Raw genomic sequence first — 27,594 nt, 5'->3', positions numbered from 1 at the left:
CAATTAAAATCTTCCTTTAAAAACTTTGTTAAGATCTATTAATTAAGCATATCATTATTTACATATTAATTAAGCATATCATTAAGAGTCTCAAACGAATTGATCACATGAAATATAATGAAATTTCAAATCTTATTTTTATGTATAAAAAAATCATACTCAAATGATCGGATCTTGCAATATCCAAATAAAATTAATCTTGTCATATTTTAATTTTCTATAAATAAATCAAGATTAAAACTCTATACTAGTAAATTTTTTTATTTTTTTCTTACTCTGTATATTCAAGATTAAAACTCTGTACAAAGCCGGTGGCTTGTGATGGGAATTTGAATTTTTGTTTTAGTACAACATGTGGGGTGAAGATTCGAACTCACCACTTCATGGTTGGAGAAAGATGTCAATTACCGCTGACCTATGTTCACTTTGGCGGAAATTTGAATTATTACAACTTGTTTGATGTGATGGTGGATAGCGATCAATAAGGTAACGGTGGAAGATGTGACTGTGGGGATGATAACGCCACGAGACCGAAAATATTACAGTGGAGTACAACAGAAAATTTATGGGGCATATCACCTCTGGTAAGAGGACACCAAAGAAGCCATATATTTTTCTTGAAGGCTTCATAGAAAGTCTATTCAATGAGGATGAGAAACCTCAAAAGCATAGAATATTGATAATTTAACTAGAATGGAATACTCCAGTTACTTGAGTTTTGGTTCATTTTGGTAACATATCCCTTTTCGCCCCTATATTTTCAAAATAGGACCATTTACGTCTTTATTTTCAAAATTTTAAAACAAATTCTACACATAACAAAAAAACTCACGTTTCAATAAATATATTGAGTGTAATGTCGTAGAAAAAACGAAATTAAGGGACCAAAATTGTTATATTTTGAAATACAATATTCAAAATAAACATTTTGAAACTACATGAACTAAAATAAACCGAAGTTAAAAGTACATAAACAAAAATAAACATTGTGAAAATATAAGATCAAAATGATTCAAAGTTTAAAGTATCGGAATCAAAATAGTATTTTAATCTTAAACTCTAAACAATGATTATCTTAAATAAACATATAAATATCTTAATTTGAAGAAATTTTCATGTATTACAACCTGAAATGAAATCTATATCTAGCCACATCCATAACCGGCAAGACTTCCATATATCCATTTTCTTTTGACTAAATAGTACAATTCTATCCACATAATTAGTTAAAGGCCCTTATTTATAACCATTTTATTTTTTATTTTCATTATTTTTAAATTAAGCTGGTAACCACTCCCACCTATGTAATACTTTATCTTATTAATTCAAAATCTAAGCCGCCAAATTTTGGAAATCAATAGTTTTTTTTTTAAAAAAAATTGAATTTGGCTAAAAATTCATATGTATTGTGAGGAAAGGTGAAAATTTTAAAAAATAATGAGAAAATATGTATAATTTTTTAAAATAGAAAACTTAAAACAAAATCGTTCTCAAACAAGGCCAAAATACTATTGAAATAACTGTGTACAAAATTATGCACTACCCACCTTGGCATCAAATTCTCTCTAAACACTTACAATTACTATTGAAATAACTATATACGCAATTATGCAGTACCCAACTTAGCATCAAATTCTCTCTAAACACTTTTGAGGATCATGAAGATACTTTCTTCACTAAAAAATGAGCAAAAATAAGAACTTACTTGAGCAATCTTCTGCTCAAAAGACTTCCAATTAAAGGCGAGAAAGAGGGCCTTCTCCACCACTTGAGCTGCTCAGAAATGGGTAGTCTGTGTAGCCAACAACAGGATCTTGTGTATAGAAAGTCTTCCTAACATACTTATTCAATGGTGCATTCACCTTAAATCTCAAAGCTAAGTCAGGGTTGGCAATGAAAAGCCTGCCATACGACACCAAGTCGGCGTCTCCGCTCTCGACTGCCTGCATTCCCAGTTCCCGGGTGAACCCGCCGCTGCAAATGAATGTTCCTTGATAAGCTCTTCTCAGTGTCCTCATAAACTCAGCTTCCTCATCTTCGCTCCCGGGCCTGCCAGACTCGGTTTGGCCGTAGGCTGTGTACCGCGGTTGCGTCACGTGGAGATAACTGAGCTTTGCACCAACTTCTTGTTGTAGTTTGTTGAGTTGATCTACAACGTGTAGTCCTAGCTTGAGAGGATTGGAGTCCATTGCGTCGAGGTGGTCGATCGCTGGGGAAATTCTGACACCGACTCTATACACTCCGATGGCAGAAACCACCGCTCGAACTACCTTCAATAGGAATCTAGACCTGTTTGTGAGAGATCCTCCAAACTGATCGGTTCTATCATTTATACCATCCTTCAAGAATTGGTCAAGGAGGTAGCCATGGGCTGAATGGATCTCAATCCCATCGAAGCCTATTCGTCATAACAGGCATGAAACTAATGTTAAATTTATCTCACATTATTAACTGTAAGGCATTTTTTCTTTGATGGATTGCTAAGCAGATTTGTAATATAAATAACGTAACGATGCAAAATCCAACAGCTGTTGATCCATCTAAATGTATACCGTTCCTGTTTTTACTTCCTTGTATTTGTTTAAAATGTATATTGTTAAATCGTTAATTTTTGTGTTAAATGATAAGCTTAGCCCCTAATTTTTTAGGGTGGTGTCTAATAGGCTCCTGAACTTTTAACGTAGACTACGTCCTTAAACTTTCAATTTTGTGTCTGATAGATACTGACTCATGAGGTACTTTTCCAAATTTAGAGAGATTGGGTAAATTGAAAGTTAGATGACTTGACGTATTAAACACAATATTAAAATTTAGAAAATGAATAGACAAGATCCTTAAATTTATGGACAAACTTGTAATTGAACCTTTTCTTCTAGTAGTACATTACAAAAATGGGCAGGGGACTCAGAACCTATAAAAGAGAAATAATAGTATCTTACTATTTGAGTTACGTTGAAATCAACTACTTCACTGTTACAAAACTCAAAAACTTGAATCTAACCTAGAGTCCAAACTACCACTATAGAACAGAAAAAAATAATGTTGCAGAATGTGAGTTCAAAGATTTCCTCTAAGTGAGCTGATAAGTCAGAAAATTCAAAATGATTCTTAACAAATATATGCAGAGGTTGTGAAGTTAATTACCTGCTTGAATGGCATTCAATGCAGCCTGCCGATAATGCTCGACCACCGCCTCGATTTCATAAGTTCCTAAAGCTCGTGAGTTTGGATAAATGCCATAGGAGCCATCTGGAAGCAGAATTCTCCACCTCTTCGATATGGGCCTGCTTGTAGACGAGATGGGAGACATCCCACCAGGTTGATAAACTATTTTCATTCAGAATGGTCAGAAAATGAGGGAGAAGATAACATTAACGTTAATGTTAACATTGATTGTGGAATTCGATGGTTGGTGGGAAAGTAAATACCTTGATGTGAAGCACGGCCGACGTGCCAGAGTTGACAGAAAATAATGCTGCCTTTGGCATGAACAGCATCCACCACTGGCTTCCATGCTTCCACCTGTCCTTCAGTGTAAATTCCAGGAACATGTGGGAACCTACCAAGTTTCCAGTTCATTTCAGCATACTTTGGGAGTGGTTTCACGCTTCTAAACGTGATTTTCATATAATAAGGGGTGGTTTTGAATGATAAACGTTTGGTTTAAAAGTAATTTTAGAATCGCCGAATCAATTTTCAAGTGATTCTTGAGAAACCAATGGACCAAAAATCACCTTCCAGGTGATTGACCGAAGAGCTTTTATATTTGTATTCTATATCATTGCCAAAAAATCATTAAACCAAAATCATTCCTAAACAAGCCCCATGCCATGAAAGTTGAAGTTGGAAGGTAGCTCTGTTGCTGAAGTTCACCACCCATTCTACAAAAAAATATATATATATATATGCCCGCCCCAAGGGCCAAACCCTTAAAACATCAAGGTATTTGGTATTAAGTTTACCGAAGGTCCGAACTTGAGAGCTCTAAGCCAGTATGACTAAGAGACCTCAAGCCTTTGCCAACCAAACTGATCCTTGAGGGCTTCTATGAGTCGATATTTAAAAAGCGCTCTTTATATATTGAGCCTTTTTATAAAAGATTTCATATGTTTGGAAATGATCCACTTAATGTTTCTAAATATCCAATAGTGACAGCTGAAATAATAAAGCTCAGTTGCTTAAGAGCGTAGCTACCATAACTTCAAAAGAAACTCTAACTCTCTCTCCCCTTCCTTTTTGATGATGAAACCCAAGTTATATTCAAAGATTAAATGTGACGTTAAACAAAAGAAAATGTATGTCAAACTTATATTTAGTTGAGTGATTATTAAGGTATTTCTACCTCCTCTAACAAATCAACCGTTGAAATTCTCATTCCATGTTTGTGATCCAATATTAAAAATGCAAATACAAATAAAAACTATAAATATGTATTTGAAAGCTCCCAACGATGTATTTCTACTATATCTAATACAAATATGGGACCCAATCAACATTTTGTATCCAGTAAAAATATGATACATATATGGAAAAATATGTCAAAGTGAATCCAACACTTTTTAAATTATAAAAAGTGTATTTAAATTGTCAAAGCACTTTTCAGTTTGGCTATATGGCCAAAAATACATTTTAAAATTTAAAAAACTTTAGTACACTGTCAGTACCAAAAGTCATTCCATTATTGCAGTATAGCCAAGATATAAATTTCTTTCAACTAGGAACAAAAAGTTGGTTTTTTATGCTAAGGGCCCCTACTAGACCATTTCTATTGGTTTGTTTATATTATATATATAAAAAAAAAACTGTGTTTATATTACTACGCACATCAATAAATGCAAGAGACTCTAATATTACTGTCACATTAATAAATGCAGAAGACTGATATTACCATACACATCAATAAAATAAATACACCCAACCAAATATGCTGGAGCCCACTTGACAACTTTTTAATTCAAATTAATCTACAAAATTCCTATCAAATCATGAGCAATGGAAAATAGCACAGCAATGTGCAATGTTTTTCTTTTCGTGAGAAAAAGATGTTTCTCCGATTATTTTAAGAGAATATACAGTCTTTTTCAATTTTTAGAGAGGAAAAAGAGTTAAAAATAGAATAGATTAAGATAAACTAGAGATAATATGAGGACGATATTTAAGGCTAAATATTTTGTTTTTGGTATTCTATTTTTCAAAATTTAGCTCATAAACAAGAACACTACTCCCATTCCAGTATTTTTTCTGTTTTATTATCTAGTTTTTTTTAAATAGTTTTTAAAAACTTTTTCTATTTTGGAATTTGACTAAGAATTTAAATCTATTTTTGGAACCAAGAAAAATTTTTAAAAAACGAAATCGTTATCGAATCAGGTTAAAATAATTATCGGCCACCTTATAATAAGTTTACTAAAAATTAAAATTTTAAAAATAGTAATTTAAAGTAAATTTGATTTAACGATTATGATCATTGTTCAATTCTCATAAATTTAGTTATTAATAAAAAAAAAGGCTATTTTTGCAAACCACAGATTTAACATTCGAATATTTGCATTTCCTTAAGGTTCTGTCAAATGCAATGGTGTAATTTACCAAATTAACCCTTCTTATAAATCTCAACTATCGATGTGTGCAGCAAAGTTGTGGGACCCAAAGAACACTAACTCCAACATGGCGAACCATCATTCCCCACCTAAGCACGCCACGGTCACATAATAATTGCTCCCCATCCATAATTTACCAAAATAGCCCTACGAATGATCAAATTCCCGAAATTACCCGGCGGCCGTGGCGGATATCGAAGTGCCCTCGCTGATCAGAAATCCGCCGTCGGTCGACCTCTGCCTGTAATACTCGGCCAGCGCCGGCCCCGGAATCCCGTTCAAAGCTCTGCACCTCGTCATCGGCGCAAGCACCACCCTGCGAAATCCCTCGCCAGATCCCCAAAACACACATCAGTAATCGATTCAAAGCCATTCAAATCAAACCTAAGAAAAAATCGAGCCCTCGGAAATCGATTTCGAAGATCGAAAACAGAGGATCAATCAGAAAAAGAAAAAAAAAAAAGAGTACTAAACTAAACCTACCTGTGAGAGAGATTGAACTTGCTCATCCTGTACGGAGAGAACAGCGTCGCGCTTCCATTTCCCGCCGGAGATTCAGCCATTAGTTCTGATTTCGAAGGATTGATCGGAGTTTGGTGAAGTTTTCGAGAGCTTTTTTGTTTTTAAATAGCCGGCGAATTTGAGTGGAGAGAATCTGATCAAGGAATTTTAATTGAAAATGAAATGCTTCAGGGGACTGGTCGGCGACGGAGGTAATGATCAGCTGCATCCGGATCTACAATAAAGCACTACGTGAACGAGTAATCGCCGTCCGATGCTCCTTGATTTTGTAGATTGTGGGTCCAGTTCAAACTTAGGGTTTGAAAGTATTTGAATATGAATATGATTATGATCACATGTTTATTTCAAATTGGACGGCTGGTGGCTTTCCACACGTATTTTAATTTCACGTGTATTTCATTAGTTTTTCATCTATCATTATTAATTCATGATATATCGTGAAGTGATTATATATATCATTTTTTTTTATTTTCTTAAAGAATCTATAATATATAACTTAATTTATTACTTACTTTTGAAATAACATGTGTCGAATCACCGATCTAAAATATATAAACTTAAAATTTTTTATTTTAGTATCGAAAAGAAAAGTTGACTAATTGAGTAACCAATTTTATAAGGTGAAATGTGATGTGTTTAGTGCTAACATGAGTATAATTTAACATTAAATAGTATTCTACTCCTTTCTTTGACGTTAATTTTTGTATTACATTTTTTTAATACAACAAATTTGAGGCGGGGAGGATGGAGTAAGTGTCAATTATTGAATTATACCACATTTTTAAAGTAAATTCTTTTAGGTCACGAACTTTAATAAAAACATTGCGAATACCTCTTAGTATGATTTTTAACTCGCTTCCTACCTTTCTTCTAATTTCATTCATGCCCTGGCTCCAAATATAAATGATGCATGCTTAAGCTATTGTTTGAGCTTCAAAGCTTTGTTTTTTAAATAGCGTTTTAATTTTTAATTAGATATAAACACAACTTTCAAATAAATTAGCCTTCTGTCTAGAATATTAAATTACAAAAATCAAGATTCGAACTTAGAGGAAGTAGAGATTTATTATCTACTAAATTATGAAAAAAGAAGTGATAAGATATAATTACTTAATCGAGATATAAGTCCAATTCACCAAAAAGAAATATTAAATATATTTTATCAAATCAACAAGTACAATCAGCAACTAAACTCCCCTATCATTTTTCAATTAGCCAACTAATTAGCAAATGAGCTTAAAGACCAATTTTGAACCATTTCCCGAATTCATGAGCTAAAAGCGTCAATTTTGAAACTTCAAGAATCAAATAAACATCAACTCTAAACCTCTAAATCTCATAGACCAAAAAATATAACCACTTGGTCCATGTCATTAACCCACGTTGAACACTTACACTTTTGAAGTTATTTCCTTGTTCATACTTCTTTATTAATCACTTGATCCATGTCATTAATAGACGTTGAAAACTCATCAACCACATTAATGCTATGTAAATTATCATCATCAAATCAATGTCGTGTTTATTGCTAAGCATTGGAAATTTGGACAAGGTAAAGTTTTTATTCAGGCATAAGGGGTATGTCTAAAGGCTACAAAGAGACCAATCTACTTTATGGAGGCAAGAACAACACTCATCTTTCCATTCCAACCGAGAAATTTGTTGGAGTCTACTACACTAAGGAAGTTGAAGTTAAAGTTGAAGTATGCATAATGCATTAGGCCTATATTATGATGTGCCCCATTTCTTCTCTTTGAAAGTAGAGTATGTTGGAAGCAAGAAAAGAAAGCAATTGATCGAGATGCACAAAGAGGGACGTGCCTACCTGACGACCTTGCATTAACACTGTTCATTAACAACGAATAAACTTTCGGAGAAGTATAGCGATTAAATTAAAGCAGATAAAAAGTACATTTTAACCTTCGTTTAGAAAGTAAGACAAAATCAAACAATTCTCTCCTACATACTAGGCAACATAAATTTCCTTTTTACCACGCACCACTCACTTTTTTACCGAATGAGAGAATATTTATCTTTTACGAAAAATAAATGCACCTATCAAAAACTTAGTAGCGGGCAGTAAGAAATTCTTATCCAGCCCAATTATGACTTTTTGCTACCCACCACTAACTTTTTCACCGAAGGAGGGATAATATATTTCTTTTATAAAAGACAAATGCACCTGTCAAAAACTTAGTAGTGGGTAGCGATAAATTCCCATCCAGCCCAATGATGAGGATGACAAACACCTGTCAAAAAATTTAATAGCGGACAGTAAGAAAAGTGTGGTTAAAAGAAAAATAACAAAAACCCCACAAGAGAGATGGTGAGTTGGCATGGGAAGGGAAGGGAAATAGAGAAAGGGAAATTGTTTTTAACAGGAAAAGTAAACCTGGAAAAAGTTCAGAAGCAACAGAGGGTGGAGGGTGAAGGGGTGGGGTCACTGTTTTTGTACCCTGAAAGGCTATGCATGTGATGTGGTTGAATCTGCCATTCATTCAGATTCAGATAGCAACTGAGCACAGAAACAGTGTGAGACCACCATCTCCCTAACAAATGCCAAACTTGTAACACAAGCATCCAAACACATTAACTTTCTTCAAACTTCAAACCTCAAACCAAACCAACCCAATATATATAAATCCACTTTCCATTTCACCTCACTCGTCTCACACTACTAAACACTCTCACATGGTTAATTATTTTTTTTTTAAATATCGGTGTGTCCAGACTAGCTTGCGTGCACAGTGTACCTCAACTAATCACAAGTCAACCGTCTGAACCTACTACATTCGGGTGACAAAGAAACTCACAAGATATTATATCTCAAGTAGGTAGCCACCCATAGTCTGAACTCATTCCCTCTAAACCCTTTGATGTTTATATTGGCCCTTATTGATCACTTCATCAGCCATGATGGTTCTCACATGGTTTAACTTAAACCCACCTTAAAAATTAAAGTTATTGGGTCGGGTTTAGTGTTAGTCAATATGGTCTAGATCAAGAGAACTCGAATTCGGCCTTCAACCAAGTTGTTTGTAGTTCATGAATAATTGAACCTACCCACTTTAAACTACAATTAAATGATTAAATTTACTATGGACCAACAACTTAAAAGATGGTTTTAACTTTTAGATTTTTGCAGAGTGTTTGTCTCACAAGTTGGGTTAACTGAATCTATTATTTACGTTTGTCTGTTTATCCCTAATCTCTAGTAATCTTATGGACTACCTAAACTCACCTCCCAAGCTAGACATTTACTTTTACAAATCTAGACCCAAAATACAAGTCACGTGTATATAAGTTTCTATACTCTATTCCTCTATAGAATTCAAAATTACACAAACTGTAAACTTATTAAAATGGTAAACCAAATATCTCAAAAGTGTTTGGCAATGTAAAAGGTGCTAAAAGAAGGAAGACAGGAAGAGAGTCCCTAATCAACTAATAAAAAATTAAAGAGAGATGTATAAACTGATCACCTGTTAAAGAGATCAGAGAGCAGCAAGCCAAAAGTAACACTTCTGTGGTAAACTGTAAAGTGGAAGCGCAGAACAGTAAAGCAAGCACTTGGGAAATAAAACAAAGCAATTTCAGTAACAGTCTGAAACTCAGAAGGAAAAGGATAAAAAGAGAAGGGTGTGTTTCTGTTTTTATCAGAACTTAAAAGACCCTACCTGAGCTGCTGAATCACTCATTTTTATAAATTTCCAAAATTGCAAAAAGGTCAAATTGTAAGTGGGGGTTGCTGGGAAGGAGGAGTCTGCAAAAATCCTGAGGAAAAGTAAAAGAGTTGGAAGCAGACAGTAAAAGCTCAAACCGTACAAACAATTTTATTTTTTCCCTCTTCTCAGGCATTGCCTTCTGACATCAACTCTTTTGTGTCACATTTTATAATAAATTCGCTTAAATCTGTATTTACATTGTTATTTATTTCCCCCTGCTTTAGTTTGTGGGTTTCTGTAGAGGTGTCAGAGACAAGAGCTGCAAAAAAAAAAGCCAGTCTCCCTCCACAACCAGAAGTTACAGAGAGATGCAGTCATAATATGAACACTTGAACAGACAAGAAGAGAGAGAGAAGAGAGAGAGGGGTGGGCATGCGGCACCATAATCAGAACCATTAGTTTGCTTATCCATTGCAGAAGATTCTGCAACCCAAATGGTCTCTGAAATAAATATACAGTACCAGACTTACGCTATACTCGGAGGGCTCTAGTAATAACCTAAACAGAGGTTCCTCCCACTCCCCCGCCTGGTGTTTCATCATCTCCCTTGAGCTCTGTCTTGCTGTTGCTGCGCTTTGAGGTTCCTTTGGTGTTTTTCTTAACTGATAAATCCACTTGGTTTATCCATTTTAAGTATGAGCGCCAGAAGTATGTTTCCCTTCACCTCAGCCCAGTGGCAGGAGCTTGAACATCAAGCTCTCATCTTCAAATACATGGTTTCTGGCATCCCTATACCTCCTGATCTCCTCTTCAGTATTAAAAGAAGTACCTTGGACTCTTCTTTCACTTCTAAGCTCTTCCCCCACCACCCTCAGCATGGTAAATCAACACCCACCTCTCTATTTCTCTCTCTTTTTCTCTCTCTGAAATTTCTATGTTTCATGCAGTTGGATGGAACTATTTACAGATGAGTTTGGGGAGGAAAATAGACCCGGAACCAGGCAGGTGCAGGAGAACTGATGGGAAGAAATGGAGATGCTCAAAAGAGGCATATCCAGATTCGAAATACTGTGAGAGGCACATGCACAGAGGGAAAAATCGTTCAAGAAAGCCTGTGGATGTTTTGAAAACAACAGCAACAAATGACATAAACCATCTCTCAAATCCAGCATTTTCTTCCCTAACCAACAACTCATCCATGCTCTCCTATAGGCCCTTCCCCGCTCATCAAATATCTTTAACTCCTAATGGAAATGCCATATCAACCCAAGACACTAGTACCCTCCTGCTTCTGGAGTCTGGTTCTTACTCGGATAGAAACCCAGATTACAGGTTTGTAGTTTATTCTTCTCTTTGAAGTTCCAATATTTCACATTGATATCCTGATTTTTGTCCATCGTCTGTTATTGACAAGAAGAAGTAGGTACACTTATGGGCTAAGAGAGGATGTAGATGAGCATGTTTTCTTCTCACAAGAGCCTTCTGAAACTACTTCGAGAACTGATTTCTCTGCTTCATCCATGGCTGATTCTCTGCAACTTACACCACTATCAATGAGTTGTTCTTCTCTATACCCAAAACAGAACAACTGCTCCTCTTTGCAGAATGATCAGTCTTGCTATCAGATTCATGAGAGCCTCACAGACCCTTTGAAGCAACAAAAGAGAGACGAATCACAGAAGACAGTTCATCGATTCTTCGATGAATGGCCTCCAAAAGAAAGAGGATCATGGCTTGATTTCGATGATAAAACGTCAAATAATGGCTCAGTTTCCACCACTCGGCTCTCAATTTCCATTCCCACCGCTTCCAACGACTTCCCCATTTTCAGATCCAAAAACCCATAATGCCAAAACTCCTTAACTTTTTTTTTTCTTTAAATCTTTTTGCTTTTATCCATAGTCGGTTTGTTCCGGTGCTTGATCTCCAAGGGTGACCCCAGCTGTTCCTTATTGAAATTTCTTTTGTTCTCAAGGATGTACTTCCTGCTGAATTTTCACCCATTCTTTTTTCTTATGTAGGGTGTGGTTAAATTGGGCCATGGGGTTGTTTATTAAACGAATGTTCCATCTTTTTTTGTGTACTTGTTGACTTTCTACATCACTTCATAGTGTGCTATACAATGCTGCTTAGGCTTGGAAATCAAATCTAGTTCCATTTATTTGGATTGAATGGATCATTTATGCACATTCGAAGTATGTTATTTCAACCTTTTTTTACCCAAAAAAAAACTTTCTCGAGGACAAAATCGTAAATAGTCTGCCTAAATTAAATGTGTCAATTGAAGGGAAGATGATATCAAGTTCAACTTTCCCCATTTTGTTCTACTTTTCCCAGCAATTACCAAATTACATAGTGAAAAAAATAATAATAAATACCACTTTCCCCACCTTTATTTCTCTCATCCCCCAACTTCATTTGTTCTCTTACAAGTAAAAAAATTAACAGCCATCGCCAAAAGAAAAATGTTGACTGAGCGATAAACAACTAAATATTTATCATAGTTTCAACTTTCAACGTTAATAATTTTACTACCCATCATCATTTGTTAGCATACAAATGGGAACATTTCCATATTTTAAACAAAATATATATTTTGCAAGCATTGTAAGAAAAAGTAAACAATGCTTATTATCTATTCTTCCACTAACCTGACATCGATATAATGAAAATTCAGAGAGTAGCAGCAGAGTTGGTGTTGTCGGCACATAAAACAACGGTCCCTGTAGTCTCCAACAAGAGGGCTAAAATTGGCTTCAGTTGCATTTATAAGCAATAAATAAAGACTAAGTGAGGAGGCAACCTTCGAAAATCTTTAATAACCTGTTGCAGAAAAAGAAAACCCATCTTTTCTTCTAGTAAATAACCACCAGAAAAATAAATTATATAACAAACATGAAATGCAATTTCATTGTTCCACAATTCATCGGTCCCTCTTTCTAAATTGCATTTCTTATAGAACCTCTAACCATATGAATACAGTACAAATTTCACTACTTTGAGAGCTTATCAGATGAGAGAGATCTTCTAAAATTTTACTTCTCTTTTGGTTGTTATATCACAAAAGATTTAGTCAAGACATTGATGATGCCTCGCGACGCAGGGCAGCGGAAGCAGCCATTGTAGTTGAAGTAATCTGTGAAGCTGTTGCCTTAGACCTTAATCGAAAGGGCAGCGGGTGGGATCCATTTTGTTATGAATCCTCAGAGTCGATGATGGCATCTTGTTTGGATTACCGCCATCTCATCTGATTTCTCCATCACTATCCTCTAGTCCTGCAGAGTTTTCTCTTTGGATTCTGGACTCTCTATGGGTATGCATAGGCCCGTCGTCTTCAGATTCAGACCATGTAGCCCTTCGTCGGCCTGCATTGGATGAAGGTACACCCTGCAAAGGAATGACGCAAACAAATCCATCAAATACCCAAAAGTATATGAAAGCATTATCTCGCTCATATACGAAAAGGAGAACCACTTCAAATAAATATAGATCGACATTTACAAACTTCTCGTTAAAAGAACACCAACATTAGCTCTAACTTAGATTCAATAATTTATAGCAAAAATTACGTGGAATAGCAAGAGGCAGTATCGAGAGAATCTACTTGAGTTCAGATTGGAGTTATCCATACTTTCTCAAAGCTATTATCAAGAAGTAGTAAATAGATGTTACCGCTTCATCCTCAGCATCAGAATCTTCAAGACCGGCTTCAGCAAGAGCATCCTGATCATTCCCTTCTACATCATCGTCCTGATCATTCATTTGGCTCTGGGACTCCCTATAACTTGTGTTATTATCTTCATTGTCTAGTTCCTGATCATCCATCATGTCATTCTCGGCCTCTTCTGTCTCATAGTGTGACTTCCCCTTCCTGTCTTTCTTTCTCCTCTTTCCTCCTTTCCTTCTCCTCTTCTCACTATTACCAGCTTCTTCATCATCCATCTCTGACCTTTCTCTTCGTTTAGCAGGTGTGGTGCTCTTCCATTGCTCCTGAAGAAAGTTTGAATGAGCTACTGCTTTCAAGCTAGGAGTCCCCAGATAAACATCTTAAACACCCAAGAGGGCAAACATCATTTGAAATAAAAGCACTGGAGTAAAAGATGGTCATCCAAACACATGCAACAGGATATCACATTTACTTCTTTTAACAGAAAGGGTGCTCATAACTATCCTTGCTCTAATGCAAATTATGCGATGAATAAATGAAAGGGAGTCTCTAAAATATTAAACCAGAGAAAAGCTAAAGTGCTTCAACTATCCCTCTAAACTACCTAACCCTGTACGAAAACCATAATATCCTGCTTTGGCACGATAAATTAATAAATGTTGAGAAGAGTCTAAAATACTATTCCTTCAATACTTCTTGTTTTGGTAAGAAAGGTTCCCAAAATCTGATAAAAAAGGTTTTCCAGTTTGTCAAAAGATCGTTAAGACCATAATTTGTAATTGGAGAATAAAAGCATTTACACCAACCAAAAGCTAAAAACCAAGACTCTAAATGCATTTCTTTTTTAACTATTTCTTCTTTTAATATAGTGTATATGTAGAAAAATCTTCAATATGTTCTACAATTATGAAATTCGGTAAAAAGGTAATTCAAATACTCAAAAATATAAGTATATAATTCAAAAGAATTACCTTCACACGTTTAAAATGCTGCTCCTGTTGCATCATCCGTTTTTCCTCATCTTCCAGCTTTCTCCTCTCCAACTGTTTTCACAAATAATATCAGGCAATAATCCATCATTTATAATACATAAATATTTTTTTAAAAAAATAGGATTAGAAACACTGGTGAAATAAAACAAAGCATACTTGAAATTTCCTTTGTTCGTCTGCCTTACGACGAGCATCCTCGGCCAATGCAACTTGACGTGCTAGTTCTTGTCTTTGACGGATCTGCTGCTCTTCATGTTCGGCTGCTTTGAGGTGAACTCCTGCAGCCTCCAGTAAGTGCTTGCAGTAACCCACATGAGTATCAATCTTCTTCTCATCAAACCCGTGAAAGTGGAGGTTGGAAGCAGCAGATAACTGACTAAAAACACGAACAGCATTTTCCAGCTCTGCTACCGTTGAACGCACCTAATAAATTTCATCGGAAAAAAAATCAATGCAACAGCCAAGCAAAAGGGAAGGATATATAGGATCAAAGATTGGGGCAGCATAATGGAGTAACTTAAGTTGTAACTTAAAGCATTATTATAATAAATTCTTAACAACAATGGTCATACAACTCAATTATACCTTAAAATCTAGGAGCTAAATAAAGAATCTAGCAACTCAAAACTTGTCCAAGAATGATTAAGCAGAAAGCCATGGTTAAATCCTATCTTATTGCATTATACATAGTCTATATCGAAGTATAACAAGTCATAATATTTGATTGAAGTATAACAAATCGTTATATTTCTTATAACACCAGAACTCATGTTTCTGACTTCTGAGTGTAGATTTCTTTCTGGATAGGAATGGATGGCTTGTTTTCATCATCAATTTCGAAAAAACTAACAGGTAATAAATTACTAATTTATTACTAGGAGCCCCACAAGTACATTATAAGAATTGATTGTTCAGATTCACAAAGCTTCAGAGTTAAATTCAGATCAAGTCCAGTATGAGAAAGGTTTCTCTTTTCTGAAATTGGAAAGAGAGAGAACTGAGTCTCTTTTTCTATAATCTGACTGCTAACCCTGTAAACATTTCCGTTGATATGAAATCATTACCCAACCCGTACTTGAAGTGAAAGATGCATCTAATTGGAAATCTACTCAGAATCCACAATTCTGGTAGTAAGACTTTTTAAGTTTTTCTTACAACAGCTGTGTCGATCAGCTGATGACCAATTACTGCCAAAAGCCCCAAAAAAGAAACCACAGCATAATTGAAAACGAATCAAGGGTTAATGCAAACAAAAATTGGTCCAGTTAATCATGTAGATATGATTTTAGTTAGTCACATTCTTACATATTATTTCATAGTTCCAGTTACTAGGTTATTCTTCTTTTTATAAACCTTCTTTGGAAGCCAGGAAGAAATTTATCCCCCGATCTAACCTCTCTCAGCATTGATGAAATGTTTCCTCACGTCTTATAGAAGAAAATGTTTCTGGACTGTCCCATCCACGTCCAAAAAAGGGGAAGAAAAAGAAAAGGACAAAAGATCATGAGAAGAATGGGTTAACTCCATTACGTCATCTTGGGACATCTGCTTATTGCATCACGTTTATAGTAATTCAAACTAATGATGCAGGAACCTGAGAGAATGATGTGCATATTTCCAAGATAACCTACTATTGACTTCAAACCTTCTTATTGAGATGAAGAAATGTTCTGCAGATATTCAACAGAAAAAATATTTAAGCCAAAAGTTTCAAGAAACAACCTCCTCTGCCGTCCTTTTTGTCTTTTGTAGTGTTGAAGCTGAAAACTTCTGCATTGCGACACCTGCATCAAATCTTAAAGTGTAATTTGAAGGTGCCAAGTGGATAGCTCTCAGTAGGGTCTTTTTGCAGTCTTGCCACTGTTCAGCTTCATAATATGTACGAGCTAGATATAGAAGAATTTGATAATCTGTATTGTAATAAAACTTCCGCAGGCAATTTTGATACTGCAAGATAACGTTTGGCATTAGTTCATGAATGCAGTAACGACAGGAGCCTTTTATTCATAATATAAGGACACCTATAATTCGATGTCAACAAGAGATATATATAGAATACCATTTTAACTGCTAATGAAAAATTTCCTTGAGCAAAATAGACATGTGCCAAATTGATCCACACATCTGGCATCTGGACAAAAATGTTCCCACTTGCAGCTTCTTGGACCTACAACAACTGAAAAGTTAGCAAAACGTGCTAATAATCTTTATTTTACATTATACAGGTTCTGAAAGGTTCTAGTATGAAGTAATGATAGAAGTGCTCACCTGTGTAAAAATATCTTTTGAAACATCAAATTGACCTTTTTCAGCCAAAATTACCCCAGCTCCATTAGCAGCATACAAATTAGCAGGATGTTGTACTAGAACCTGTTCAATTGAAGAACAAATATCAACCATTAAACTGCAATTTTAAAGACAAAACGCAAGACAATAGTCACAATTTACAATGAGGCAGAAACGGAAGATTTAACAACATATGAGCGCCACTGAATAAATATTTTAACTTCTTTCTTTGTTCAAAATAAGGCATCGAAAATCTCATATAGAGCAAGAACGTGTATTAAAAAGTCTTTTATGTAATATTGTACGGTCGCTTTTTAATAGAAAGCACTACATTTATTACCACTCGTTTAAACAAGTACACTGAATTATTTTTTTAATCAGGAAGGCTGCAGTAAATGATTTAATAAGCACGAACTTCACTCCATCAACATTGATAGATCAGAATTATTCAAATTTAATCAGAATGTCAGCATAAACATTTGACCATGTGTGGATATTGAAGCAATCATCGGGACCTAATTGACAAAATGAAGAGTCAGACAGGGAGTAGAAAAGAAAAGTCACAAAAACATACCCTTGTGTATAGTTCTTTGGATTTTTCCAAATGTGTAGCCTCCAACTTGGGATTTCTTTTCTCATTTCGAAGTGCAGCAAAGTAGTTCCAGTTCCCCTTGCCAAGGTTCAAAGAATAAATAAATAAAATAAAAATTATGTTCAAATGGGAGAAAAAGATAACAATGGTGAAAAGTAATTTCAAAACATCAACAAAATGCTTAATTTCAAAACATCAACAAGATGCTTTGTATAACAATTCAAGGAGTGATGTAAATATAATTTACAGAGAGACAGGTTGTTGGTCATTCCCAGAATCAATAAATTCTTTAGAATAAAAATAATAATATTTTACAAGAACTAAAATGAATATGCAAAATGAAAAGTAACTCACCAAAGAAAGAGTAGCATAAGAATCCTTTCCATCAGTGGCTTCACCTGCAGCCCGGAATGTTTCTTTTGCTCTAACCCAGTCATCATTTTTCAACTCGAGCTCACCTAGCATAGACAATGCATTTGAGCACTTCTCATTCACCTTCAGAGCATCGTTAACCTGTGAAAGAAAAACATTATTGACAATACAAGATTCATTTCAAGATAGAAATTGGAGCAGGTGTGTTGGAAGAATTAACAAACCAATTCAATGCTTAATTGAACATAATTCCGAGCTTTTGCAATGGATGCAAGCCTCAGGTAAGCATCTACATAGTCTGGATACTGTGACCAAGAAATGAAGTGTTAAAACCAAAGTGCGATAATGAACCCCATACATGGGTTGCTAGTTTCAACTGCGTATCTGAAAGATTCACCAAGTTGATTAAGGAAAACTCATCACTATCAAATATTGATTGCTAATGCAAATTTTTAAGGGCAAACTAGTTATTAAAAACACATCTATCAAACCTTAAAGCACAACGAAGTATAGATTTATATCCTCATTAGATCAGGACAAGTCATTCTATATCAAGCGGGAGAATAGAAGATTAAGAGAGACATTTAAAACAAGAAGGGGTTTTTGCTTCAAACTCATTAGAGAACTAGAACAGCAACGACTTGAAAGCATTTCAAGACCTTCTTATAACCTTCCAACATAAAAATCTAACACAAACGGATGCCTGTAATCCCTGTTTTTCAAATGAGAACAAGATAGTTACAGTAATTAAGAAAACCAGTTCCTAAAGTTCTTCATATAATATTTCTATGCATATCTACATGGTAGCAATGCAGGTGAGATACATGATGCATATATCCTTCAACAGCCACACACATTAGTTTATACAAGCAGTCCAGAAATCTACATCACATTTTAAAAATAACATCTATTAGTAACCCTGATACTGCAACACTTTTAGTTGTAAATATTATATTTTAAAAAAAAATATATTTTGAATCCTTGAGACCAAATAGGTTAAGATGGAAGTAAAATTTCATATTTAAATATTTTTTTAGCTTTCATCGAGAGAAATGAAAAAATATATACAAGAGCATACAAAAAACAGCCCGACCAGAGAACGCCTCCAAGATAAAGGGTCTCTCATCCAAAAAAATAATACTTAACTGATAATTACAAAAACCCTTGGAAATCAATCCCCACAGGGAAGAGTATTAAACCTAATAAGCTCCCAAACACACTCCCTAGATGCCTCTACCCCTAAAAGATATATTGTTTCTCTCCAACCAATTTCTGACAAAGTAGCAAAGAAAGAAGCCAGCCACAAGAAACTACCCCTATTACCCAAGGGGGGTAACAATAACATCTCCTCCAACATCGCCTGACAATCCCTATTACGAGCCAACGACACCTCAAAGCACTCCAAAAAAGATCCCATAAATCCCGTGCAAATTGACAGAAGAACCATAGGATGTGATCTAGATCCTCCGAAACTCCTCTGCAAAGCACACACCACTGCAGGCCCAAAAAGAAAGAACGGTTGAATTTCCCATGTAAGACCTACCATCCAAAGAATTTAATTTTCTTTGGAATTTTGACCTTCTAAAAGGCAAATAATAGGGCCGAAGGGGGAATAGAAGGAGAACTCAATGGATGGAAAAAAGAAGTACAAAAACCCCTCAAAAAGGGCTCGGGGACCAAACCGGAACCCCGCCCCCCCCGGATATGAAAGGTGGTAAAGACGAGGGAATAAAAGGCAAAAACGGAAAACTAGAAGACTATAAGAAATAGCCTTCCAGGAATTTTTAGCACACACCTTCTGCCCACCAACTAAGATTTAGAAAAGGATAGGGCCCATATTGAACTTAAAATTTCAGTGACTGAAATAGAATTATTTTATTTATTTTAATCCCTAAATTTCCATACTAATTTTATTTTAGCTTCTAAACTTTCAAATAAGCTAAACTTTCAAGTTTATAATTTAGTACTTGTAATTTGCATAAAAAAACTATTTTACTTTTTACTATTAATCTTTATCTATTCCATAACTTGAAATTTGAGCCATATAGAGGCTGCAAACACTTATTCCGGTAGATATCTTCTCATCATATAAATAAAATAAAAAAATTATGACAATTTTAGTACCAAAATAAAATATGTAAGTTTAAAGACCAAAATAAGATTGAAACTAAAATTTTGTTTATCATAGCAATTAGCATTATCTATCCAAAGATCTAGTAAGTACCAATATGTACCTTAAACAAAATCAAGCGGTAGAGTACATTTGCAACTTCAATGTTATGCTGTTGCTCTAATAATCGAGCTAGGTTAAATAGAGATGTGACTTTCTTCCATGGCAGTACAATTGAACGACCTTCCCTTTCCAGACGATAGAATAATTCCATGTCCTTGTATTGAAGAACAGACGCACTTGCTTCAATAGCAGGGCATCTCTCTTTACCATCAATAAAATCTGACCATATTCCATCACCTAAAGCCTCCCTAAAAATCCGTTCAGCAAGCTGACAAAAATAGGAAGTAACAAAAGTAAATGGCAGAGGATGGCATTTTACAACTTGACATAGAGTTATTTTCAATGTAATCAATTATAAACTCAATCCAAAACCATACAAACCTCAAACTCCTCTCTTTCGAAGTGAAGAACTCCAAGATTGTTGAGCACTTCAATCGGTACTTCTTGGCCTCCCTTTCTTAAGAGATTGCTAGCCTGTTATATCACTCAACACCAAAACAGATTATTAGATTACAGCAATATGAAATAACAAGTTGGGAAGTAATTGCCGTTCATGTAGAGAATCCATTTGCATAATAAACAGAATGTCCCTACAGTTTTGAAGGCGTCCAAAGCAGCTCCTTCATCAGTTGAAATCAACAATTCTCCAATATCTAAAAAGGCCTGTAATGCAATTTAATACTGTGTTAGATGTACCAACAACTAAACGGTAGGAAGTCCATATTAGTGGGAAAGGGCGTGCATATTCATGGCTAAATTGTACTTGCTAAAACAGGAAATTATAAAATTCATATGATGTGTCCCAAGGATACCCTCCTATAAAAAGTAAAATAAGATGTACAGCAGAAACGTTCAAGAACATCATCTTAAGGAAAAATGGAATGTTAATCGTTCTAGCACAAGTGGATTCTCGCTGATTTTACCAGAAAACTAAAATCATACACAATATTCCAATTTTGGTTTTGCAGGAAACATATAGAATCACCCAAGTGAGAAACACAAAGAACCTGAACAAAAAAAAAAAATATGTGGTCTGCTTTAATCCCCCTTCCTCGGTCAAAAAAATTACAAAAATAAAGAAAACTCTTCGTCTAGGAAAAAGATATAAAATCTTCAGGAAGTTCAAAATTTAATCTTAAACGTGCACCAGGCCTAATCTAATGTCTGTTGGAGCCAGTTGTTTTGTTGCCCTCATTTTTCAACTAATCGATAATAGAATACTTTTTATATTTTGATAACCCAGGAGTTGAAGCTTTTTCCCCTATACTTGGGGCAACCGCACCCGCACCCACCCTAAGGCCCAGACCCAGGAGGCATCAAGAATTTTTTGTATTAAATTCACTGAAATTGTCTTTGTAATTAATAGAATACTAATTAATTACAAAGGCAATTTCTAATGATAATTTCAAAGAAGATAAATATTTTAATGATTAAGTCAAATAATATGATCAACCATTCTCCACACAAGCTCATAAAAGAAATAATTTGTCAATGCCAACAGTAAAAGAAGTGTTAATGGAACACTTAGCATCTTAAGTTTCACAGCTATGTAAAGTAATAATGAAGAAATTAGACTTCAGTATCAAGGCACAAGCAAGGATCGTGTCAAATAAACAGGTCCAACATAAATAGTAGGAGATGCCAAATTGGAACATCAGGATATTATAAAGCCTCCCACTTCCCCCTTAATTAAGGTCTACCTGTGCATCACGTGGGTCAATCTTTGTAGCCTTCCTTAAAGACTCTTGAGCCTTCTCAGCCTGTCCGAGCTGAACATAAATATGACCGAGTACCTATGTCGAACCAGTAACTCAACTAATGAGACAAAAATTAATGAAAAAGGCTAGAATACAAAAACCCAGGGCAAAGGAACTGAAACATGTAACTAAATATCTTTTAATTTAAACTCACTCACTTTCAGTGTCTCACAATTGTCGGGATAAACCTCCAAAACCCTCTCAAAGTTTGATAATGCACTTTTAAGATCTCCCATCTTCAGTTGAACCTGACCCAAACCTATACCAAATAAACAAAATACCCGAAATATAGAATTTAACCACAAATCACCATAGTAATATCATTAAACAGAATAGGGAAATTGTTGGGGCTGTTATCACTTAAACAAAATGCTCTTTTGTAATCTTAAGCAATTAAAATGCCTTTGAAATGTAATTTGTGAGTACGTCTGCAGCAAATACAAAGGAAAATAGGAATTAAGCACTACAAGCATGAAGTTGGTCATCTAAAGAAAGCACTTCACAGTCATAATTAGTGCTTTTTAAAGCGTGAGGTATATTAAGTGCCAAAGCCCCACTAGGGCACAAACTGCTGACAATAGAAAATATAAATAAATTTTTATATATGAAAAAATAAAGCATGAATAATAAAATAAATGAAAATTTAATGAACTAGAGCTTTTGTAAAATATTGTTCAGAGAAATAAGGGCTTTTGGAACATAATTTTTTATTACTTCAAAGAAGAGGATTGTTGCCTAGGCACCCTAGCTTTTTTTTTTTTTTTAATAACAAAACATGACTTTCATTATCAAAAGAGACAGTACAAAATCAAGGAGATGAGATCTAGGCACCCTAGTTATAACAATAGTCATGATAACTAATAGATTAAAGCATCGAAAGCAGTAGCATTTTAACAGTACCTAAGATTAAGAGTCCCCAAGGGAGAGAGGATAGGGGAGCAAAAGGTCTGAAATAATCTTTCTTTTTATAAATGGCATTAACAGAACTAGAACTATCCCACATACCAAAACTTACCATAATAAGGAAATACGAACTCTCGGGGTTTATTAATTTCCTTTGCAGATGCCATGTAGTACAAGCCAGCTTTCTCATAGTCTCCCTACAGACATTCCACCATCAGGACAAAAATCACAGAGGATTTCATGTTCAAAATTTAAATAAATACATCTTCTCCTCCAATTCTTAATGTTATGAAATAATAAGATCAAGAAGGCTGCCAGACCTTGCTATGATACGACCGAGCAAGGTTATAGAAAGAATGAGATTTTGTTGGTCCATGGTTGGTAATTGCAAGCGCAGTTTCAGTCAATTGCTCCACCAAAAAGTGTTGACCGGTAAAGAAAAAGTGATTCGCTAAATAATTCAGTGCCATTGCACAAAAAGGGTATATTTCAAAGGCCCTCTGCATCTTTTCCATCCCATTTCTAATTCGAGAAGCTGCCATGGTGGATATACACCACAATTGAATTACTCAAATGTATGGGAAAAATATGCTCGTAGTAAAAATGATTTCCATGGCAAGCCGACAAGGAAAGGACATCATGCTGAAACGTACCTTCATTTGTGTTCAGATCAATGATTGCTAGTCCAACAAGAGCCTCAACATTTTCTGGATCCAACTGCAAGTATAGAATTTAGATTTATTTAGCCTACATCAACATAAAGCAGGTAAGTTTGCATGAGTTTAATGGGATTAAAAAACTAATATCACTAGCCTGCAAAACTCTCTCAAATGCCTGTTGAGCCTTCCTATATTGTTTCAATTGGTAGCGGCAAAGGCCTATGCCAAGTCTTACAGCAGCAGGGCAATCAGGATACACTTGCAGGGCCCTCTGTTCACAAATTCATGTTACAAGTCCAGAGGCATCATCAAATTGGCTTGAAATAATTGCATTTTCCAAATAAGTTAAGTAATCAAGGAAGCGGACAAGTTGGTCCCCATCAAGTATAGAATATAACAAAGTGTCTTTATATATCACTTGTTCTGCAGATATGAGAAGGCAACTAACCTTGTACAGCTCTAATGACTCAGAATAATGTCCACGGTTGAATTCAACACATGCCTGAAGATATGCCGAAGATATTAAGGGGAGCAGAATACATCAACCAATAGATCTTCATTCAGTCTTGTTTCAACTTCGAGAATTGGACCTCAATTAATTAAGTAGACATTGTTAAATATGAGGTAACAGTAATAGCTCTGCACCTTCTTTTTTTTTTCCTTTTCAATAAGAAACAATCCAATAACAGTCACAGTTCTACACCAGATTGCAGAGACCAGTATCAAGCACATAACCTCGACAGGTGTATCAAATATAATAGATTTATTGAATGAGAACTTTGAGCAGGTACATAAGATCTAGTACAGCACATTCTTATGCAATTGACATTCAACTCTTTCCAAATATCAGATAAAATAGACAGACAGTGCATTCCATCCGCAAGGGAATGTATATAATTGCACCATTCCTTCGGGAAATAAGCACACCAAAATGAAGGATCAGTAAAAGAAGTAATTTATTATTAAGGGACCAAAAAGGTTATCGCCTTATAGATGGCATCTTTTTTCCATGATCTCCAGTTACCAAATATCGGTTAACTGATGGTCAGGTGAAAGATTTCCCTTATACCTGACCTAGAAGAGCAGGAACATTGTCACGATCTCCATCTAAAACAATCTTGAATGCAGCAAATGCCTGTTCTACTTCCCCTTTAGTCAATAAAAGTTGACCTGTGAACATTGCGGGCATTTTAGTTTCAACCATGCTTCAAATAATATTCAAAATGACATAATCAAAGGAAGTGCATAAGCAATTTAAAACAGTTAGCAAAAAATTATCAATTTTATTTAATTTTAACGTCCTAACATAAATTTGAAATTTAAAACAATAATTAAAATTATAAAATTTTTACCTTTTCCTACCCAAGTTGAGGGCTCATGCATATCAATTCTTGATGCTTTGTTGTAATATTGCGTAGCCAAAATGAAATGTTCCTCTTTTTCTCGTTGTTTCGTCTCAATTTTTCCAAGATAGCTGTAGTAAGCACCCAGGGCATTTAAGATTGCAATTCTTTCATATCTAACGTCCGCATAGTACTCATCAATTTCTGCAACAAAAGAGTTTCAGAAGATTGAGTTAAGATTAGAAAATTATATACCTATATATATATATGGGCTTATTTATTCTATTCAACTGAGAAAGGTATTACATTTACTCAGAGACAGAAAATAAAGAAGAAAATTAATCTAAAAAGTCCAACATTTCAAAAGAAGCCAATACCTGGACTAGACCCCTCCTCCAGAATTTGGCGGAATTGTTCCAGTTTTCCTTGCTTAAAGTACTCCCTCTGCAATGTGTTGAGGAAATGATACATGGAAACTCAGACATGGATGTAGCAAATGACAAAAGCAGAAAACACGATGCATCGACCACAAGAAATATGTACTTAAAAATATTATATTAAAAAAATGATCGTCGCAAAAGGCATGAACTTGGTTTGATGGTCTAAGTTAACAATAGATCTCGAAGCAACAATTGTCTCATTATAACATCGTCATTGTGACAGCACAAGATGGAGGCAAAGAAAATTATGGGAAATCGGTTTTAACTATAAATTAGATACGCCCTAAAAATTGCATGATGTTCCCAACTGTTTGATATAGTTCGCAATGAAAAAATAAAATATAAATAAATAAATCTTAAGAGAAGGATAATTTGGCAGTTGGTGGAATGAACAACTGACAGAATACATTGTAAAAAATCATTCAGCTGCAGATTCAAATGATCATAAAGAACCTAGTGACATGAAGTTTGTATTAAATCCTCCAATATATTGGCCAGGAACACTACGTAAAATCCGAAATAACCTTTGCCAAAAAAAGCTACATCCGTATTGGCAATGGTTTTACATATCTATGCTACCGATTGAGCTAAGCTCATCTTTAAGCGTGCATAATCGCCAAATACTCCTAAACTTGGAATAATAAGCAAAACTTAATAGCACTTCTGATTTTTCTGTCATGTAGAAGTTCCGACAAATTATGAGAAGTCGTAACTTATGACACTCTACTTCACGCAGTTTACTCAATTGGATTTTACTCAACTGTAAATCCAAAGCACTCCATCAATCATCTTTTTCATTCATAAGCAAATTGAAGTTGAAAAGCTGGTCCAACTTCTACTTTCATAATCAATAACTTCTCAGAAGTTCGTTACATAAAATTTTCCAAAAAAAATAAAAGGAACACACACGCATAATTCCGCCACCCCCTTGCTTGGTTTGTAATTATTAATAAAATACAAGCATGATACTGTATCAACTTCATCCATTACGCATTCCGATTACTCAACTAAATTGAAACCAAGCACAATTCATAAGACAAAATTGGCGACAGAAGATGAGCTACGGGCGAAAAGTGAAATCAAGCATAAAGGTGCATCACATTTCCGCTTTAGAGAGTAGAACAAACCGCGATGATTAGCCAGAGATCCAACGGAGCTTGCTCGGCCTTGAGTATGTCAAGAATATCAGAAGCGTCCCTGGGGAGCTGGTCGAGAGCTACCCTGACCTCCTCCTCCGAGTTCTGCACTGGTATGTACACACAAGCCATAAATGACGACGCAGGGCAAGCGGAGGAGGGGGAGAAAGGCCCGGAATTGTTCGCCGGAAAAGCTTGAGCCCTCTCTTTCGAGCTCTGGTTCTCCTCTCTTCCCTTCACAGACGAAAAATGGGGAATTCAAGAGCAACGACCGAGAACCGAATCACAGAGCCTCGCCTTCACCACTAAATTTTGATCGTAGGGCACATTGGTATTTTCATTTATTTTTTCTCTCTTTTTTCTGGGGGGATAAAACTCTCTCTCCCTTTTTTTCTTTTTACTTTTTCTTTTTTTTTTTTACCGTATACTTTTTTTTTTTTAAGATATTCACCGTGTAGTTTAGTTTAAGTTTCATTTTTTTTAGTAGGGAATATGGGGATTTAATTTATTTTCTTTTCAATTCATCACGTAAATTTGATATGTATTTTTTAAAATGTTACAACTTTTTATTTGATTCAAATAAAACATAATTATGTTTTTTTTTAAGTGTGTTTGGATTTATTTATTTCCCTACTTGAATATTTTTTTTTCAAGTATGAGGAGGAGGTATACGTGAAAATACTAAATCTCTAATTATCATTCACTCTTTTTTATTTTACATATCATAGTCACTGACTTTAGGAATTGGTAATTCCTATGTGTTTTCCGTCATCAAGTATGATAGGGACAGGTGGTTGTCCGATAAAATTAATCAAAGTGCATGTAAGTTGTTCCGAACATTGACCGATATAACAAATAATAATACAATATGACATACTTTTCTTTGTTGTCTTATTATTTTTAAATTGCAGTCAATTTTGTACTGTTGACTTTCACTTTCATCCGATTCAACGTAGCTTTTCATCAAACAAAAAAAAAGTCAATATAAGTTATGATTAATAGTTTCTTAAGCTCGTTATTTCCAACAAAAATTGCACCCCTATATTGTACAGGTCCTCTGTCTTTTCTTTTAATTATTGAATGCATGTATTTATAACAATGGATTTAAAATAATATTTCTTAAAATTTTAGAGATGATTAATTAAAACTATAGTGTCCACCAACCTATAATTAGTTTAATATAGTGTGATTTTTGTTAGTGGCTAAATATAGTAGGTTAGATGGTTGTTTGTGACATTAGTCAATGTCTTATCCAAACTAATTTGGATACTCCATGTACACCTTTTTTTTTTCCTTCCTTCTATAGTCAGTTACGTCTATTCAATTGTAAAAATTTAAAAGTTTAAAAAATATATCTCAACTTGTAATAGTAAAAACTAAACTTTTTTTTTTATAATTGAGAAAATTTAAAAATTAAAAATTAAACT

General features: G+C 34.9%; 3 protein-coding genes across 4 annotated transcripts; 1 reads left to right on the top strand and 2 right to left on the bottom strand.

Moving 5' to 3' along the window:
• Nucleotides 1–1,487: 1,487 nt before the first annotated feature.
• Nucleotides 1,488–6,265, bottom strand: OPR3 (oxophytodienoate-reductase 3). The gene is made up of 5 exons (XM_022291971.2): nt 6,084–6,265; nt 5,776–5,916; nt 3,429–3,559; nt 3,145–3,327; nt 1,488–2,398 (listed from the first exon to the last, which is right to left on the bottom strand). The coding sequence occupies exons 1-5, from the start codon at nt 6,161–6,163 to the stop codon at nt 1,737–1,739; spliced, it is 1,197 nt and encodes a 398-aa protein (XP_022147663.1). The 5' UTR covers nt 6,164–6,265; the 3' UTR covers nt 1,488–1,736.
• Nucleotides 6,266–10,082: 3,817 nt separating this feature from the next.
• Nucleotides 10,083–11,870, top strand: GRF6 (growth-regulating factor 6). 2 transcript variants are annotated; one of them, XM_022291858.2, is made up of 3 exons: nt 10,083–10,666; nt 10,735–11,119; nt 11,202–11,870. In XM_022291858.2, the coding sequence occupies exons 1-3, from the start codon at nt 10,483–10,485 to the stop codon at nt 11,632–11,634; spliced, it is 1,002 nt and encodes a 333-aa protein (XP_022147550.1). In that variant the 5' UTR covers nt 10,083–10,482; the 3' UTR covers nt 11,635–11,870. The 2 variants fall into 2 exon arrangements, with proteins under 2 accessions (XP_022147550.1, XP_022147551.1); XM_022291859.2 differs by having other exon boundaries at nt 10,087–10,666; nt 11,205–11,870.
• Nucleotides 11,871–12,578: 708 nt separating this feature from the next.
• Nucleotides 12,579–26,500, bottom strand: ELF8 (binding protein). The gene is made up of 24 exons (XM_022291890.2): nt 26,159–26,500; nt 24,969–25,035; nt 24,601–24,795; nt 24,318–24,418; nt 23,697–23,750; nt 23,403–23,519; nt 23,243–23,306; nt 22,910–23,124; nt 22,702–22,786; nt 21,845–21,945; nt 21,630–21,722; nt 20,524–20,592; nt 20,311–20,403; nt 19,931–20,197; nt 17,921–18,001; nt 17,679–17,837; nt 17,307–17,402; nt 16,715–16,816; nt 16,506–16,613; nt 16,169–16,393; nt 14,603–14,869; nt 14,426–14,497; nt 13,460–13,777; nt 12,579–13,174 (listed from the first exon to the last, which is right to left on the bottom strand). Exons 1-24 carry the CDS (start codon nt 26,297–26,299, stop codon nt 13,031–13,033), a joined length of 3,234 nt encoding a protein of 1,077 aa, XP_022147582.1. The 5' UTR covers nt 26,300–26,500; the 3' UTR covers nt 12,579–13,030.
• Between the last annotated feature and the right edge of the window lie 1,094 nt (nt 26,501–27,594).

The sequence above is a fragment of the Momordica charantia genome (assembly GCF_013281855.1).
Source record: "Momordica charantia cultivar OHB3-1 chromosome 6 unlocalized genomic scaffold, Mcharantia_2.0 BLBB01000006.1, whole genome shotgun sequence".
Lineage (NCBI taxonomy): Eukaryota > Viridiplantae > Streptophyta > Magnoliopsida > Cucurbitales > Cucurbitaceae > Momordica > Momordica charantia.
Note: the sequence above shows the minus strand (reverse complement) of the source record. Positions and strands in the feature narration are given on the sequence as shown.